The sequence below is a fragment of the Nuphar pumila genome, chromosome 5 (assembly GCF_984573655.1).
Source record: "Nuphar pumila chromosome 5, dmNupPumi1.hap1.1, whole genome shotgun sequence".
Lineage (NCBI taxonomy): Eukaryota > Viridiplantae > Streptophyta > Magnoliopsida > Nymphaeales > Nymphaeaceae > Nuphar > Nuphar pumila.
Window position 1 is genome coordinate 1,449,887 of NC_143253.1, and position 18,425 is coordinate 1,468,311.

The 18,425-nt window shown below is 35.2% G+C and overlaps 1 protein-coding gene across 2 annotated transcripts; it reads left to right on the forward strand.

Annotated features, from left to right (window-relative positions):
- Positions 1-683: 683 nt before the first annotated feature.
- LOC149836415 (uncharacterized) lies at positions 684-17,831 on the forward strand. 2 transcript variants are annotated; one of them, XM_090005331.1, is made up of 8 exons: positions 684-809; positions 5,137-5,246; positions 6,507-6,536; positions 7,647-7,748; positions 13,377-13,484; positions 13,566-13,620; positions 16,909-16,950; positions 17,694-17,831. In XM_090005331.1, exons 1-7 carry the CDS (start codon positions 789-791, stop codon positions 16,948-16,950), a joined length of 468 nt encoding a protein of 155 aa, XP_089861457.1. In that variant the 5' UTR covers positions 684-788; the 3' UTR covers positions 17,694-17,831. The 2 variants fall into 2 exon arrangements, with proteins under 2 accessions (XP_089861457.1, XP_089861456.1); XM_090005330.1 differs by lacking the exon at positions 17,694-17,831 and having other exon boundaries at positions 16,909-17,256.
- Positions 17,832-18,425: the final 594 nt, after the last annotated feature.

Below are 18,425 nucleotides of genomic sequence, written 5' to 3' on the forward strand. Positions count from 1 at the left end.
AATTTTTTAATATAAAGAAAATTATTTTGGGTAACCGAATCCAGATTTGATACGTCACCACTTAGTTCGATTCGGGTCTGGCTGCACCCATTTTAGCATGGTCGATCCGTTGACATCTCTACGCTTTATGTGATCCAACTCCACTAAAAACTTGCAGCCATTGAGGGAAGGAAGCTTTCCTGGTCTCTCTCTCTCAATTAATTAAACCTTATTGATTCTGATCAGGCTTGCGCTTGAAAAAACCCGGTTGAGTCGCTGATAGATTAGTCAGGGCTTAGTCGCAGCTAATCTCAATGAACCAAGACCCATTTGCTATTTGATCCACCGAGCTACCGCACTGGCAAGCTGATTAGTTAGGGCTCACGCTAGTAAGTTGGACTTTTTTTTTTTGAAGAATAGTAAGTTGGACTTGATTAAGATTTCAACCTCATCAATCAAGTGCAGGCCTTATTTATCCCATGCACGTTAGAGTCCATACCATACTCATACTCCCCAAGCTATGAATCCACTTCAGCTGAGTTCGAACCAACGCTGAGTCGGACCAGTCTGAATTCCAGCCACAGGCTACGTCCGTTTTCGTAACTCAAGGGGCTGTATAACAATTATAGCCACGTAGCACTAAAATGAAAAGAAGGGTGTTTCGGATATTTCTTCTTTTGCTTCCTAAACCCCAACCCCAGGGATCTAGTGTTAGGGCCTGTTTGGAATCTCGGCGCTGGGTTTCAGGGTCTCCACTCGTTACATCTTTCGCTAGGCCTTCACTTCGTCGAAGAAGAAGCTGCAGCAAAATGGCCTCCACGAAGAGGGCGGTGAGCCTCCCCCCTCTGCGGGAACTCTGACTTCTCTCTCTCTCTCTCTCTCTCTCTCTCTGCGGGAACAAGGATAATTGATTTCGATTAGGAGATATTTTTTTTACTCAATCGTTTATGTTTTCTGTTTGAACGAAACCATTATCTTTCTTTTTGTCTCCATGTCTTGCTGATATGTCCTATGCTCATTTGTGTAGCTTGTTTTGTTTCTGATTTTTTGTTTGCTGGTGGATTTATGTTCCCATTTCAGTTTTTATCGTGTGCCGTTGTGAAATATGCTTGCTTTAGATGATCATTGGTTCATGTGTTGATTGTTTTCTTCCCTAGGGCATTGAGATTGGGATTGGGATGCGGGAGGGGGTTGGGTGAGTGAATCCTCTTATGCTACGTTTTATATTTACATAGTTCTACGTTTTATATTTACAATATTTTCCCAAGAAAAAAAACAAATTGTTTGAATTTATTACTAAGTTTTCCATCACTGAAAAAATTCGGGTACTAAGATTTGCGACATTGGTTTTAACTACATAAATGGTCATGTATAGGTGACAGGGCAGACTAATTTGATATATGTGCTGTTCAAGGCTGCACCTATGAACTTGGATAGTCATATATTCAAAGTTGCTATCCGATTTGTGGCTTGGAAATAAGCTCATATGGGCGGGAAATCATCTGTATTCTGTGTCAAGTTCAGTTAGAAATCTGATCACTTTTGACCACGATTTTCTTTCAAGCAAGTCCTCTCCAACCTAGACCTTACATGGATGTTGGGCCAAGTTTTTCTATATAAGAAAAACATAAAAAATATACTTGGAAAGAGACAAAGCAAAAGTTGGTTGATCGAGAGCTATAGATTGGGTCTGATGACTAATCAAAGATTAGTCTACTACTATCCATTAAGCTTCAAGTGGATCAGATTATGGATCCAATATGACCTTCATGAGGGTCCATATTCGGGAATCCAATAATAAAGTCACTGCTATAGCCACCCTCACCAACTCTCCCTCTCCAGCGACCTCCGGCGGTACTCTCTCTCTCTGTAGCCGGAAAAGGGGCCAACTGGCAGCCTTTCTGTGATTTGATTTGATTTGATTTATATTCTCGTGTGTGACTGCATTTGGGCTACAAGCCAAGTGTTTGTTGGAATTACTGAGACAATGGTGATCAGAACAACAATGTTGGTCGAGCATGTGGTGGATGATGATGTTAAATTTCCTGAGACAATGATGCAATAAATGTTTGATAAATTTCCTGAGAGAGATATGGTAGCTTAGAACGCTCTGATACTGGTGTACGTCCAATGCTTGTTGTCTTGGGATGTTGTTGAACTGTTTGATGGGATGCTTCTTCTTAAAGTGAGGCCCAATTATTATCATGCTTGTTGGTGTGCTTTCAGCCTGTTCATAACTGTGTTCTCTTGCTTAAGGAAAATGAATGCATGCTGTCATTGTTCGAGTAGAGTCTGAGGGTTCTATAGTGCTGAGCAATTCTCTTGTTTATATGTGTTTTAAAATCATAGAGTAGCATGATGACAAGCTTTGCTATGCATGGATGTGGAACCTGTTCCCTCTTTCTCCTCACAAATGATGCAGTTAGGCTTATATCTTGATAGGATTATGTTCATGGGTGCCCTTATATGACATGTAGTCGTACATGTATGTTTACTGATGGTTGAAGATGCTTGCTTGTTATGAGAAGGGTGTATGAGATAATTACGGGTATGTTTAATGAGATGGTTGAAGATGCTTACAATTCTGTATTGGGAGCTTTACTTGATGTATGCCTGATCATAGTTGCCAGTCGAGGAAGCAAGAGCAGGAAGCGAGGCACTTTCAAAATTTTAGGAAGCGGGAAGCATGGGACGACTTAGAAGCGAACCAGGAATCGTCTCAGAATCGACCTAGGAAATGAACTGGAAGCGACCTAGGAAGCGAGGGTGAAGCGTAAAAAGAAAAAAAATAAAAATACAAAAAAAAATGAAAAAAGAGGCAAGCGAGGGGGATGCACGCTTCTCATTTTTTTGGTGTGCTTCCCGGCACGTTGCGGAAGCGCGACGTTTCACACTTCCGAAACGCGCTTTGGTAAAGCGCGCTTCCCCACTCCCAAGGATGCTTATGGTAACTCTGGGCCTGATTCATGGTAATTACACGATATGATACCCATATTTGAGGCTAAAATCCATATTTTTTAAACATATTTTCATAATTGGATCTAATATCATACCCATTCTGCATGTGTATATACAAAGAATATAAATTTTTAATTTTTTTCTAAAATACACAAATTGTAAACATTTTTTGGCATTGTGATTTAAAGAGATTTTTTTCCAAAAATAAGATGATCTTGATGATACTCGATGATTGACGTTATCTAATTCATTTTTGTTTGAAATTTAAAAAAATCAGTTATGTAAATTTTTTAAGCATTAAAAAACATTGTTTTTTTTTGTTTATGTAAACACACATTATTATGAATCTTGTAACTTATTAGCTTAGATTTGTTATTTAATATGCATATTATTTCATAGTTTGCATTTTTCTTGTGAGATTGTCATTTATAGCATATTACCTTGATTATTTAAGGTTCAATGTCCTATTCATGCCGTTCATACACATAATTGTTTTGATATGTAATATTATAGTTTTATCTTGTGCAATTCATCATTGTTTGATGATGTCTTATGCAACTCATAGAGACATAAATGCTTCATATGTGATTTTATGGTTGTATTTTGTGAAATTCATCATTGTTTCATGTGATATGGTTTTTTTAGATTTTTTGCTATTTTTTCTGATATTTCTTGATTTTTTTGGAATTTTTAGAAATTTTTTATTAAAAATTTATGATACGTTTACCATATGATACAGTGTTACTTTGGGCCCGACTGATACGAGTAATGCTACAATACTTACAACCTTGATTTTAATCCAATATGATACCCATATCCGAGGCTAAAATCCACAAATTTTTAATATATTTTTATAATTAGATCCAATATGATACCCATTGTGCATGTGTATGTACAAGAATATGAATTTCCTATTTTTTTAAAATACACAAATTTTAAATATTTTTTGGTATTTGGATCTAATATGATATTGATGCCCATATCCAAGGCTAAAATCCAATCCAAACTCATCCAAACACTGTTTTGATGGAGCTGATCGGGTCATACGATCCAAAACAAAGCTATTCGATCCATTTTTATGTGTTAACATTGTCTGCTCTATGCAAATCAAATGCGGGACACAAGAACAATTTCATCCTTGTCCGGTCAAAGCAAAAGCTAGACAAGGACATGTATATATTGTCCTGGACAAGAACATGTATGTGCTGGATCAGTGAGAATTTCTAGAGAAACATCGTGGGAATATAACTTGTTTTATACAAGATATTTTGAAAATCTCACATACATTAAATTTCTCGTATTTAAACATATTTTTTTAGGAAAAATGCAATAAAAATGCTTTAACAAGTCAGCAACTTGAAAGCGGATGCTTTTATGATACAAATTACACAAAGTCTTTGTGGGTTCTTTATAGCTATGTCACCTGGGTACGGGTGCGAGTATGAGAACGAAGGGTACGACACGACAATTCCAAAAATTGTGGGTATGGGGACAGGGCTATATATATTAAATATCACATAAATACAAAATAAATTCAAAATAAACTGAATATAATCTAAATATATATGCTATATCTAAAATATATATTATATAATGAAAATATAAAGTTACAAACTGAAAATATAATTATAAATTATAAATTGAATACAAACTTGTATATACAGAGGTTAAAATGGTGTGTCTAGGTGTCGACACGTGTCGACACATGTGTCAACACGCATGTCAACACGGGTACAGAGGACAAAATGGAGTGTCCAGGTACCATAGCTTTATAGTAAGCGAGGGCATTCTTCTCCACTCATAATTGATATATGATTATTCTCATGCTTAAAAGTTAAAACTAGGGGTGGGCAATGGGTTGACCCAGATTAGTTTGTTGTTATCAAATAAAAAATTATTGAAATTTCTAATATTCTTTTGTCTTATTTTCATATATATTCACTGGAAAAAGAACTTAAGTTTTGCAATGGAATAAAAAGTTTATGTAAAAAATGATTCAGAAAATAGACAAATTTGTCCTCTCCTTTTTAATAACGACTTAAATTGATCAAATAAGAAGGAAACTATTTTGGAAGATCTGCTATAGTTTTATCATTTAATATCTTATGGATGGTGCCTGCCTTCCATCCTCTCCGAGTACTGATTTAGTTGATCATTTCTGGGTAACACATATATTGATGCTTTGCTTCCCTTGTTCAGGTAAACTCTGAGGAGCAGATGGATAGTGCTAGACAGGAGAAGGTACAAAAGTTTGAGGAGTTTGTTGACAAACGTTTAAAGCCTGATCTCGTTCGTGCCATTGGTGAACGGTTAGAATCCTTTCTTGATGCTTTGACATTATTTTGCATTGTTAGTCAATGAAATTCATTTTGGTGGGGTTGTTTAGGGTTTAGACAATCCCAAGAGTTGTGAATGATGTAGCATAATGGAACATGATGAAAGTAGACATGTAGAGTTGTAAATGATTTTTCTTTATTGTTTGGTAGGCTTGCATGGTGATGAAAAAATGTTCTATTTATTTAGATGTAACACGGACTCTTCTAACAGGGCACCGCACCCAGGCGGGTGCTACACTTGGACACAACTTCCTTTGTATTAGGTGAAGTTAACCACATTGAGGTCCATTTCTGTCCAAAAGTAGATTCAGTTAGCCCTAATCAAGTCCATTTTTATCTAATATTATATATATAAATACATAAATGCACACACATACACGTAGTGTTAACTTAAAACTGTTAAAAATTATATATATATACCCTCCCCGCACCCCCGTACCCAAGTTTTTTTAAAGTGCCTCATCGCCGCATCCACACCCATACCCGCACCCGCATCCACACCCACACCTATATGACATAGTCCACAATCATGGTAGACATTGTCTATTCTATAGGGCTATTCTACTTCAGGTAGTGGTATAATCTATGTCACAGGGATTCGGCTAGGAGGGTGCCGCACCCGCGTCGATGCGGGTGCGGCACCGGGTGCGGTCAACCCGATCCTGGGTGTGTTGACCGCACCCAGGATCATTAAGGTCCATTTTAAAAAAAAAAAAAAATTGCCCCTTCGAATTTTTTTTTAAAAAAAATTTATGCAACTGACAGGATCATTAAGGTCCATTAATACTATTTTGCAGCTGTCAGCAGCTGTCTGTCAGCAGCTGTGCTGACAGCTGCTGCAGCTGTGCTGACAGCTGCTGCAGCTGTCAGCAGCAGCTGTTCTGTCAGCTGCAGCAGCTGACAGCTGCAAAAAAAAAAAAACCCGCCTATTCCCCTACCCCCTTTATATATATATATATATATATATTACATTTTTGCCCCTGCCGCACCCCGCACCCGGGTTTTTTGGAAGTGCCGAATCCCCGCACCCGCACCCGCACCCATGTGACATAGGGTATAATACACAAGACACCTTGTTTTTTACCTTCCATTGGAGGCATTTTAACACATGGAGACTTTTAATTCCTATAATGAGATTGTTGTGAATAGATGCATCTGTTATTGCTTGAGTTTTTTTTTTAGTTGAGTTTCTGCAAAAGTTGATTGAATCACTTTTACTCGTGTTTATTGCAGGGATAAGGTCTTTGCTCAACAAAAAGTTTTGTATCCTTCAATCTTTTGCTCTTTTTCTGAGAATTTGCGTGCAATATCTTGAACTTTTGACTTTAGATACAGCCACTCCCTAATTATCCTTTTGGGACTTACTCATGTAGATTTCTGTCAAAAAGAGGGAAGTGAAGGGAAGTTCCAACATGGTTTGCTTATAGGGAAATTGCATAATCAAATTATGTATATCATGGTGTGTCTTGTTTCTTTATTCACGTGCTGGATGCTTTTTTCAACTTGATGCAATAGAGATATCCTTCTCTTTCAGAACAAACTAAGCATTTTATAATTATATATATTTTTATTTCTATTTGGCCTAGTATGATTATTACCTGCCCAAAGTATGAATGATGGGAAGACATCAAATATTTCTCCTTTTTTTTAAAACAATTTCATGTACTAGATATGAAAATATTTGTCCTGGTGGTTACAAATTCAGGGCTGCGACTTTCTACTTTATGGAAGTTGAATGGGGTTCTATTGTTAGTGTTGCAAGATGGCTTTCAATGCAGATGACTTTGTAACAGATTTAGTAGCTTAAGTGTTGTTTGTTTATATAGAACTCACTTGAGTTTGTAGATGTAATATGGGATGGGTTTATTTTGTTGAATGATTACATTGCTGTTGCACAGCTTTGTGGATCTTTGTCTTTATTATGCTATAACTTTATAGCAACTCTTTCCTTAAGATTAACCTCTAAGAGCATGTGTGGTTTGTGGAATTCTAAGTTGATTCCATGGTGTTGTAATTTTTTTTAAAGTTTTTTTTCTTTTAAACCACTCATATTGCACAAAAGGTTAGGAAAGAACATTCTCAACTAGGACCTATAATGCAACACCACCAATTTTGAGGGAAATAAGTTTTCCATATTCCACTTAATTCTCAAAACAAAGTTCGTGATTCAATGGAATAAGCTTTCAATTCCAAAAGCCAACCATAAAACTGGTAATGCCATTTGAGATTTTAGTCTAGTTATTTAGTGTTTGTTGGAAGCATGGTTTTCAAGGATTCAATTATAAGTTCTTTGTGATGTGGTTATTCAATTTGTAATTTCAGAAACCCATCCTGTCAATTATATATTTCTTGACTTATACCTACATATTGTAGCTCAGATCTTAAGAAGAACATAGAGATTTTGCAGAAGAATGGAGTCACATCTTTACGCACATTGGTTAATCTTGGCTCGGAAGTTTTTGTGCAAGCTGACGTGTATGTTTACAACCTCTTCCCTATGTGATTCTTGTGCTGATTTTTTTTTTAAAGTTTTATTCCTTTTATGTGTGCTATGATGATTCTTCTTGTTGACCTATGTAATAAAGTGCCAAGAAAAAAAAATATTGGTTGCAATGGGCCTATTATTCATTATTGTTGTATTAGGAGAACTATGTCACCTTGGACATGTCCATTGGTGCACTAAAAATGAATTATCAATATTACCTATCGAGCCAGTTTGTAAAGATTGTAATCTTTCCAATTGGAGGGACATGCTGAAGTGAATATTCTAAGTTTGTTTGTTTTTGTTTTTTGCAAATAAAAAGAGATAAAACCGCTCTATGTTATTAATATATTCATTGTTGTGACTGTTGTGGCAGTGATGTTGTGAATGACTTAAATGTTTTAGGTGCCAAATGTAATGAAACAAATGTGCACAATCACAATGCCAACAACGGGCTACACAAGTGCACAATCACAATAGGATCTCAAATGGATCAAATAGAATCTCACAAAGGAGACACACAATCTCACAAGAACAATATAAAAATAAAATATTTTTATATTACCACACAAAATGCTTGTGAAAAACATTATATAACAAGTAGTCAGGCTCTATTTATAGAGTCTCACATGTAAGAGAGGGAGGCAGACCAAAAGTCGTTGGGCTGCCTCCAACGGTCATATTGATGACCGTTGGGAGCAGTCCAATGACCAGTTGAACTGCCTTCCAACAGTCATATTGACTTTACAATAAAAAATAGAAAAGTAAAAATAAAATAAAACTCTACAGTCCCTAGTTGGCTTAGTTGGCTGTATTCTATTACAGGACATTAAATGACCAAAATACCTTTGATATATGTATATTATATAAATATACATATATAAGTTAAATACAAAAATATACACGGTATTTTAACACCCCCCCTCAAACTTACAGTGAAATCACCGAAAGTTTGTTAAGGAGAAACAAAAATCTTGGTAGAGGAAGAGCTTTGGTAAAGAAGTTCGCAATCTGAAAATCAGACTGAACATATGGTAAAGTAATCGTACCCTTCAAGTATTCTTCTCAAACATAGTGGCAATCCTCTATCTCAATAGTTTTGTTCTTTTATAAAACGTATGATTGCTAGCTATATATATGGCACTTTTGTTATCGCAGAACAACTTTGAAGGTTTGAAATAATGACCCCCATATCTAAAAAAACCAAGGTCAGTCATAATAAAAGATATCTTAAGCATAATTTTAATTTCTTCAATTTTCTTCTGATCATTTTCAGTGATGATCATATCATCAACATACGAGAGCAATATGACGAGTAAAGTACTTATAGATCTTATAAAAAGAGCAGTGTCAGTATAACATGATTTAAATTCAAAATTTATTATAGTTTCACTAAACCGATCATACCATACTTTAGGAGGTTGTTTAAGCCCATATAAAGTCTTTCGAAGATGAAAAACCATATCATTTTTAATAGTCAGACCAAGGGGAGGATCCATGTAAACTTCTTCATTTAAATTTTCATTTAAAAAAACATTCTTAATATCTAATTGATATATAAGTCATTTTCTAATGGATGCTACCACAACTAGAGTCCTAATTGTGGTCATGCGAGCTACTGGGGCAAAGGTTTCCTCATAATCTGTACTATATTCTTAAGAATACCTTTTCGCAACTAATTTTGCTTTATATCTTTCTAGAGATTCGTCATTCTTTATTTTGACCTTAAATACCCGTCTACATCTTATTGTCTTCTTCCTCTTGAGCAAATGTTGGACTTCTCAAGTATGAGTCTTATGTAATGCATTTAATTATATTTTCATAGTCTCAACCCATTCTTTTATGTATTTGGCCTCTCTATAGTTGAATGGTTCATAATATGAGTGAATTGCTAGAAGACATGCTCTATAATTTGAAGAAAAAGATTCATATGAAACAAACTTACTTGGAATTCTAGGTATTCGCTCAGATCTTCTAATACTAGTTTCTTCTATATTGAGTAACTATATTTTTGAAAAGCATATTAATGCTCCTCATTGTTACATCTAGAATATTGTATTGGACTTAGGCAATAAATCAAACAAAAAAGGCATACTCAGATTCTTCCTTAGGTTTTTCAAAATCAAATCCCTTTTCTTTTTCAAGAAATGTAATATTTCTAGATACATAAAGTTTAACATTTTTTGAATCATAACATTGATACCATTTTTTATTATCGGCATATCCAATAAACACACATTCAATAGTTTAGGAGTGAGTTTGTTGTATTTTTTTAAGAAGCACAAAACATTTACATCAAAAAATTCTTAATCTTTTCAAATCGAGACTAGTCTTAACAAGTATTTCAATTGGAGATTTGTTTTCTAAAATTTGAGAAGGTATTTTATTTATTAAATAGACCACGGTGAGAGTGGTTTCGGCTCAAAACCTTTTTGGAACTTCCTTTGAAATAAGTAAAATCCTAGTAGTTTCAATAATGTTGCGATGTTTTCTTTCAAAAATTCTATTTTGTTGAGGAGTCCTAAGACATGATTTTTTGTGCAAAATACCATAGGTTTTTAGGTAAGATTGAAATTCATTTCAAAAAAACTCTCCTCCATAGTCAGAGCGGAAGATTTTAATATTTGTTTTAAATTGAATTTTAACAAAATTATGAAAATCTTTAAAACATGAAAAACCTTCGAATTCGAGTCTAAGAAAGTAAATCCAAGTATGTCTATCAAAATCTTCTACAAATGTAACATAATATGAGTAACCACCTTTTGACATAACGGGAGCAGGACCCCATACATCTGAATGCACCAATTCAAAAATTTCATTAGTCAAAGAAGTTCTAGATCTAAAAGGTAACATTTGTGTTTTTCCAAGTGTACAATCTTTACGTACATATTCTTTTTCCTTACAAAATTTTTTCAAAAATGGAAAGAGAGATAATTTGGATATACTTGGATGTCCTAATCGTTTATACCAAAGATCTAATCTAATTTCTTGAGCATGATTACAAAAAGAATTTTTGGGTAGACATAAAAAGTCCATACAGTAAAGGTCTCATCTTCTATAGCCTTGCCCAATCAGCTTTCTTGACTGGAGATCCTGTACCCAACAACCCTCAGATGAGAAGAAGACCCTGCACCTATAATTAGAAATTTGAGAAATCGAAATATGGTTTAAGTCAAGTTTTGGAATAAGTTTAACATTTGGAATAAATAACTTATTTGAATCACCTATAGTTTTATAAAACTTTCTTATACTTTTAACTTTTAAACGAGTGTCATCGGCGGTTGACACACATGAAAAATTTGAATTAGTGCAATTGGATAGTAATGACTCATTATTTGTCATATGAAAAGAGACTCCCGAATCCAAAATCCAAGAGGACACTTGGAGGAGAGGAGGAAGAGACAACGACACCGGATGTAGAGGGTGTGACTTTTAGGATTTGTGAACGGCCTCCATAATTTGGATAATCGTCAAATCATTGAAGTTGTCATCTTTTCTTGATTCTTCGTTTTTTGGACTCCACTTACTGCGGTCACTTTTTTGAGTTTGGGACAATTCGACCTTATATGCCTCGGTTCTTTGCAATAGTGGCAAGTAATTTTACGACCTTTATATCCTTCTCCATTATATTTTTTCTCAAAGTGAGGGGGTTTATAAGTCTTTACAAAGCTTCTGAGTGGATACGGCTATGCCTGTTAAAATGTACCTCTTATATATAATATATATATATATATATATTTATATATATTACATCAATACCCGATAGGGGTATTTTTGTAATTTCACATAGTTGTTTTAGAAAACAACTATTTTTCAGTTTTGATAAAATGTAAATTTCTTTTTTATTTTTGTTTTTTGTTTTTTGTATTTTTTGAGGCTCAAAAGGGGCTCCAACCATAGAGTCGTTGGAGCCCCCAACGGTCACAAATGTGACCGTTGGGAGCTCCCAACGACTCTATGGGAGCCCCCTTTTGGGCTCTCCTTTTGAGGCCCTTGGCCTTCCTTTCTCTCCTCTCCCTCTTGTATAAATAGGGGTGAACCCCTTGTATATTTTTTCATGCTTGAGAGATCTCTCTCTTCTCAATAAGAGGCTTTTTATATTGTTGTCTTCTTAAAGGCTTGTGCTTGTATTGTCCCTTAGTGGACTTGTGATATTGTCTCTTTTTTATTCATTGTTGTAAGTGCTTATAAGCACTCTTTATATTTCCGCAATATCTCATTACAATGCCCTCATCACTCGACTTGTGTATTCCAAGTCTAATTTCTTCTTGGCATATTTGAGCAAGAGCATCACTAATGGAAGGAGCCGAGATCCTATGAAGTAAAGAGAACCTAACTTACTCAAATTCCGGTCGAAGACCATATAGGAAAAAGAAGAGATTTTCTCTTTCAACTTGTTGTTTTCTCATCTCAATAGCGAAACCTTCTTATTTTGGTTGCAACATAGCCATCTCATCCCAAATCAGAAATACGAGACTATAAAAATCTCTTGCACTTTTATCTCCTTGCTTAGTATTACGTACCTTATCGTGGAGATAATACAACCTAGCTATATCCTTTTGAAAAAATGTGATCTTTAGGAAAATCTATGCATCAGATGCTTTTTTGAATTTCATGATGTTGGTAGCAATGTTGAATTCCATGGTATTCATAAACCATGAGATTATTTGAGCGTTATTGGCTTCCCAATCTTCTATTTTGTCTTGATAATCTTGCAAAGTCTTTTCCTTTTCTTTTTCGGAGATAACTTTAATTTGATCTCTTTCTCTTCTCATTAACTTTAGTTGGAGTTCATTAGTAGTTCCATTAATAAAAACCCAAAGCTTTTCCCCCTTGATATGGTTTTTCATTGTGGTAGCCCACATCAAGTAGTTGCTTTCATTGAGCTTCCAGGAGATGGAAGGAAATTCTCTTTCACCCATGTTGAAAAAATAAGCTTGAGGTTGAAGAATCAAGCTTGAAGACCACCACCACAAAGAGAGTACACCCAAGATAATTTTCACCACTATAAGAGCCCAAGGTTCTGATACCATGTAATGAAACAAGATATGAACAATGACAATGCCAACAAAGGGCTACACAAGTGCACAATTACAATAGGATTTCAAATTGATCAAATACAATCTCACAAAAGAGACACAATCTCACAAGAACAATATAAAACTAAATATTTTTATATTACCACACAAAATGCTTATGAAAAGCATTACATAACAAGTAATGAGTCTCTATTTATAGAGCCTCACATGTAACAGAGGTAGGCAAGTCTGCCTCCAATGGTCATATTTATGACCGTTGGGAGCAATCCAACGACTAGTTGGACTCCCTCCCATCAGTCATATTGACTTTACAATGAAAAAACAGAAAAGTAAAAATAAAATAAAAGACTCTACAGTCCCTAGTTGACTTATTCTATTACAGAACATTAAATGACCAAAATACCCCTGATATTACGTATATTGTATCATATATCAGTTAAATACAAAAATATATACACTGTATTTTAACACCAAAATAGTCGTGATATACTTTTGCTTTACAACCAATCTTTGGATTGTTAGTTCATTCAGTCATATTAGTTGAAAGTAATGTATCCCTCGTTATCCATTTTTTTTGTGCAGCCCAGATACGAGCCGTATATTTGTTGATATTGGTTTGGGTTTCCATGTAGAGTTTACATGGTCTGAAGCACTAGAATTTATATCAGTTAGAGAGGCCAGACTTGTCAGGTTCTCTCTCTCTCTCTCTGGTGTTGCTGCATGTATGTATTTGTTGTCTTTATGTGTATCCTTTTGCTTGTTTATTTGCAGTCAAGTGGGGGAATACACTAATCTGATTTCTAATATCAAAGCTCAGATCAAATTGGTATGCTTATTTCAAATTTAGATTAATGTTATATTGTTTGATTTGAAATTGTGTTTGTCGATTTACTATTCAACCAAAAGTGGCAGCTGTTCTAATCATGGTATGATGATGATTTTCTCTGCTTAGTTTATCTGATCCATCATCCAAGCTTATTTGTTAAAGGCTATAGTTAGGCATATGGGATTTGATTATCACAAGACATTTACTCCGATGGCTAAGTTAACCTCTATAAAGGTAATTACAAGTGAAGCATACAAGGATTGGACATTGCACTAATTAGATGTTAAAAAATGCCTCTATGTGGTAATCTATATGAGAATTCTCTCTCCCATCAGGTCTTTATTTCCTTGAAAAAAAGGTGTTTAGATTGAAGAAGGTCCATATACAGGTTGAAACAATCACTCATAGGGCATGTACGACCGCTCCTTTCAGAAAGGATTTGAAATCAAAATACAGGGGCTGTCCTGTGATTTGAGATCTCATGCTTTTTAGAAAGTGATTCTAATAAAAAGCAAGTAAAACAAGTACAAATCACAGGTGGGCCCCTGTGATTTGAGATCTCATGTTCAGTTGCTCCTTAAAAATTAGAATCACTCACTCATGCCCGTGAGAAATGGATTCTAAAGGATGCAATCGAACATGTCAATAGTGTGGTTTAAGAGATTTAGTAAAGTAGTTACATAGATTTGGTATAATGGAAGCATGAGTGACCATGCTTTTTTTGTAGAAAGGTAAGAAGGTTTCCATAATGGCAGTTCATGTAGGTTAGATATTACGAGGAGATGATGAGTTCATGATAAATAGATTGAAGAAGCACCTTCATGAAGTCTTTGATATAGAAGGCTTTGGACACCCATGCTATTTTTTAGGGACGGAAGTTCTTTTATCAAGAAAAGACATTGTTTTATCACAAACAAAGTATGTATTGTACACGTTGAAGGGGACAACAAATGTTGGGGTATAAGAGTGAACAATCCAACTGAAGAAAACTATAATCTGGGGCAAAATGATGGTTAGAAGTTTGAAGCTATTGGGAGATACACAAGGTTAGTTGGTAATTGGTACATTAATTCACTTAAAAATTACTAGGCCCAATATTGCCTATACAGTGAGCATGGTTAGTCAATTTTATGCATGTTTCCACCATTGCCCATATAGCTACAGTTTGCTGCATTTTAAGATATTTGAAATAAAATCTAGGTAAGATAATTTTTATATGCTAAGAATGGTATACTTTGATATTGAGGTGCACATGGATGCAATTTGGGTGGCTCTTTAAAAGCTAGAAGATCTACATTCTACCTTGGGCTATTATTGTATCTTTATCGGATGAAACTTAGTCTCATGGAAGATTTCAAATCAATCAATGATTTCTCAGTCAACTCATACCTGACCTCTCTCTCTCTCTCTATCTTTCTCTTTTTTTTTGGGTTTTTTTGGATAATGAGAGAAAACTCATTCACTCGCAAGTTCATGGTGTAAAAACCCCAGGTTTCCCTTGCCTGCAGGAAGTACACCCAGCTTCAGCCTCGCAGCAAGGGACGGACACCTGCGGTTTTAGAACTCGTGACATTCTGAGTTGCCCCTACTAGATGAGCAGAGCCCTCATGGTCTTCTCTCTATCTTTCTTTCTCTCACCTATCCACTCTTAAAATCTGCATAAGAATTTCCACCCTAATACACACATTTGATTGATTTGTACAAAATTTGAAAATAAAAAACAATAAGAGATGCATATTCATCTCTTTCAATGCACCATATCATTTTGGCTGCCTTTTGTAGTCCTATGCTATGAACCATGTAAGAGCTCAGGTCCTATTGAAAAAAATATTCTTTGTTTATCATGTAACACACAAATATATTGTCTTTATCTCACCACTTACATCAAATGCATTAGCCTACCGCATTTCATTATGTGGTAGACATCAAACACCAAAGTCTATTGAAATATGGAACTTTAGGATCTTCTAGTTTGTCTGTAACCTTCTTTGCATTCCATGCTTGCATATCATAATTTATATTTGAACAGTCTTTTAAGCCTCTTTAGTAAAATGGTGGTTTCCACTTTTGTGTTTTTTCTCTTCATTAACCATTTGACTAATTAGTAATATAACTTTGTGAATATATGCTATACAGCTCCTCTGTCTTGTTGCTATTACTATGAATTCATCTACAATTGACTCAAACTGTGATATGGCTTGGATAATCTTAATAGTGGGATAATGCTTATGAAGTAAGCCAAACATTATTGAAAACCAAAACTTGGTTTATCCAGCTAGGGCAACTAGGGAAATGTATCAGAAAAAGATATGGACATCTTATTGTCAACATAGAAAAGCATACAAATCTTGAGCAACTAGCTTCATATTGCTATTTCTGTTTGTTCTATGTCTAGTATCGTCAAGAATGTGAAATGATGTCCTATATATCGAATAACAAGTAGCCTATTGGTAATGAAGCAAATAAAGGTCTGGTTGGAAACAATCATTGTGCTAAAGCTTAAGGTGATCTAGAAAATTACTAGAACAAAAATGAACCACATGGGATGAAGTCTTAGCAGGCATTAGAAAGCAAAAAGGGTATGTTTGAAATAGCCATATTGCAATAGATTTGAGTAGTGATGTTTGATTTAAATTTTGAAGAAAACAAGGGTATGAGAGCACGTTTTTGTGGAACATATGCATTACTGTGTTCAGGCCATGATTCAACAGCAAATTGTGTAATGTCGGAGAATAGAATATCTCTTTTGTCGGTAGGTTTCTTATTGAACTTCACGCCTAGTTACATGTGTACCTGTAACACTTGTCCTTTCCTAAATGCGCTGAATGGACACTGATTTTTCATATATCCTTCATGATTAGATCAATGTTGTGTAGGATATGCCATCCAATAGGCACTTTTCCTTCTGTCATCAAAGTTACTTCAGAACTTTATAATCTGGGGCGCCATCTGTGACTGCATTTTCTTATCCAACTTCAATACTTTCTTTTTATGCAAAAGTTCCCTGTGTTCTCCATGTCAGAAATATCAATTCATTTTAGGAACAATATGATGCTCTGTTTTGGGTGTCACTGTTACGTCATACCCCTGATCAAAATTTCACAAATCACTGATCCAGTTCTCTCTTTTTCTCATCTCCTTTAAAAGTGCACATATCTCATTGTGGCTTAGTAGTTGGGTTCTTGTTCATAGTTAGTGAGCACTACTAACACAACTGACGTTGCAAATTAAATATAGGCTTCCTATCATCAATGCATATGGAAGAACTTAATTCAATTGGTTTTGCAGGTGTGTGAAGGCATCCGTGAGTTGCTCCAGATTCCTGCATAGGTTTGTTTGCTTTGAAAATCTTATGAATGTATGACAGGACAGGTCAACCCTCTGTTCATTTGACTTTCACTAAATTAATTGTTTATGAGACCATGGATTGTTCCATCTACAAGTGCCTCACTGAGCTTACATATTGCAGTTGTGGCTTCTAATAGATACCCAATTTTTAGATACAGGTGCAAGGTTTCAGACTTGTCTGAACATGTCCTTAGCAGGTATCACGTATGTGTGTGTGTGCGCACATGTGTGCATGCACAGCCTAACCAGTTCAAAGAAAGAAGCATAGTTGTAGGTGCTTTTTGGTTAATTTGGACCTGCAGTTGTGGTTATGATTGTTTATTTACTGTAAAACATGCTTTGTTTTGAATCAATTTAACCAGAAAATTTATTATTAATTTTTTATCATTAAATGTTATTAACCATTGACTTTGCTTCATTCTAAACACACACCTGAACGTGATAAATATCTCACCTAATGCCTGTTTTTATCTACAATACATCTATATGTTCAGATGAAGCAAACCCCTACAACTATGTTCCTCAAAGTTCAAACTGTTTAGAATGAGTAGGAGATAAGACTGGTTTGGACCCAAACCTATCCTCATTTTTGTCACCACAATCCTTATGATTTAACCTTTTTATGCCCTTATGAATCTGGTGGCAGTAAAGTATGTAAGAAACATGATATTACACATGATTTTCATTTATGAGAACTGATTCCACTTGGCTAATTTTGTGGACAGACTGGGGCTCCTGCTGAACAAGTGCAGAAGAATGCATCATATTCATGTTATTCCTATATCAGGACTGTTGATGAACCAGCTCTATGAGATGCCTGATGAATTATAACCTATGTCACACGGATACTCTGCTTTGACCCCTTATATGCTAGTCATATTGGAAACTTCATAAAAATGGCCGTAACCCTGTATCAGCCGCATCTATGTAACGTAGGTTATAACTTGACTTCCTGAATTGGCGTAAGTAGTTCAACTGCAAGGTTGTTAAATGCGATGAGGCGAAGCGAGGCTTAAGCCTCGAGGCATTGCGTAAGCTTCGAGGCGTTGAAGCGTAAGCTTCGAGGCGTTGAAGGGTAAGCTTCATGATCAAAATAATAAAATATATAATATTAATAAAATAATAAAAAATTTAAATAAAAACTACTGATAAACAACAGTATAAAATAAATACTACTTTCCTATAATTAACTCGCATTATTCATTTTCTTATATGCATGCACATGTAAACCACAATTAAGTTAGACTCATAGTGCAAGATAAAACAAGTTATATCTACAATCACGAAATCATATTGAATACAACGAGGGCTCTGCTTGTATGGTAGGAGCTGTTAGTTCACGTCACCATGTGTTAATACGTTGAGAGATCAAAACCTAATGGAATGTTGTGTAATTTCAACATGCACACACGTATACTCATTTATCCAACAATTCGTGGTAAAGATAAAGTGCTACC

Bases quoted from the DNA above. Each gene is read 5' to 3' on its own strand.
- LOC149836415 (XM_090005331.1), top strand. From the start codon at position 789: ATGGCCTCCACGAAGAGGGCG. The intron at 5,247-6,506 runs GTTAGAATCCTT...TGTTTATTGCAG, and splicing joins GTTCGTGCCATTGGTGAACG to GGATAAGGTCTTTGCTCAAC. The intron at 7,749-13,376 runs GTATGTTTACAA...TTTTTTGTGCAG, and splicing joins GTTTTTGTGCAAGCTGACGT to CCCAGATACGAGCCGTATAT.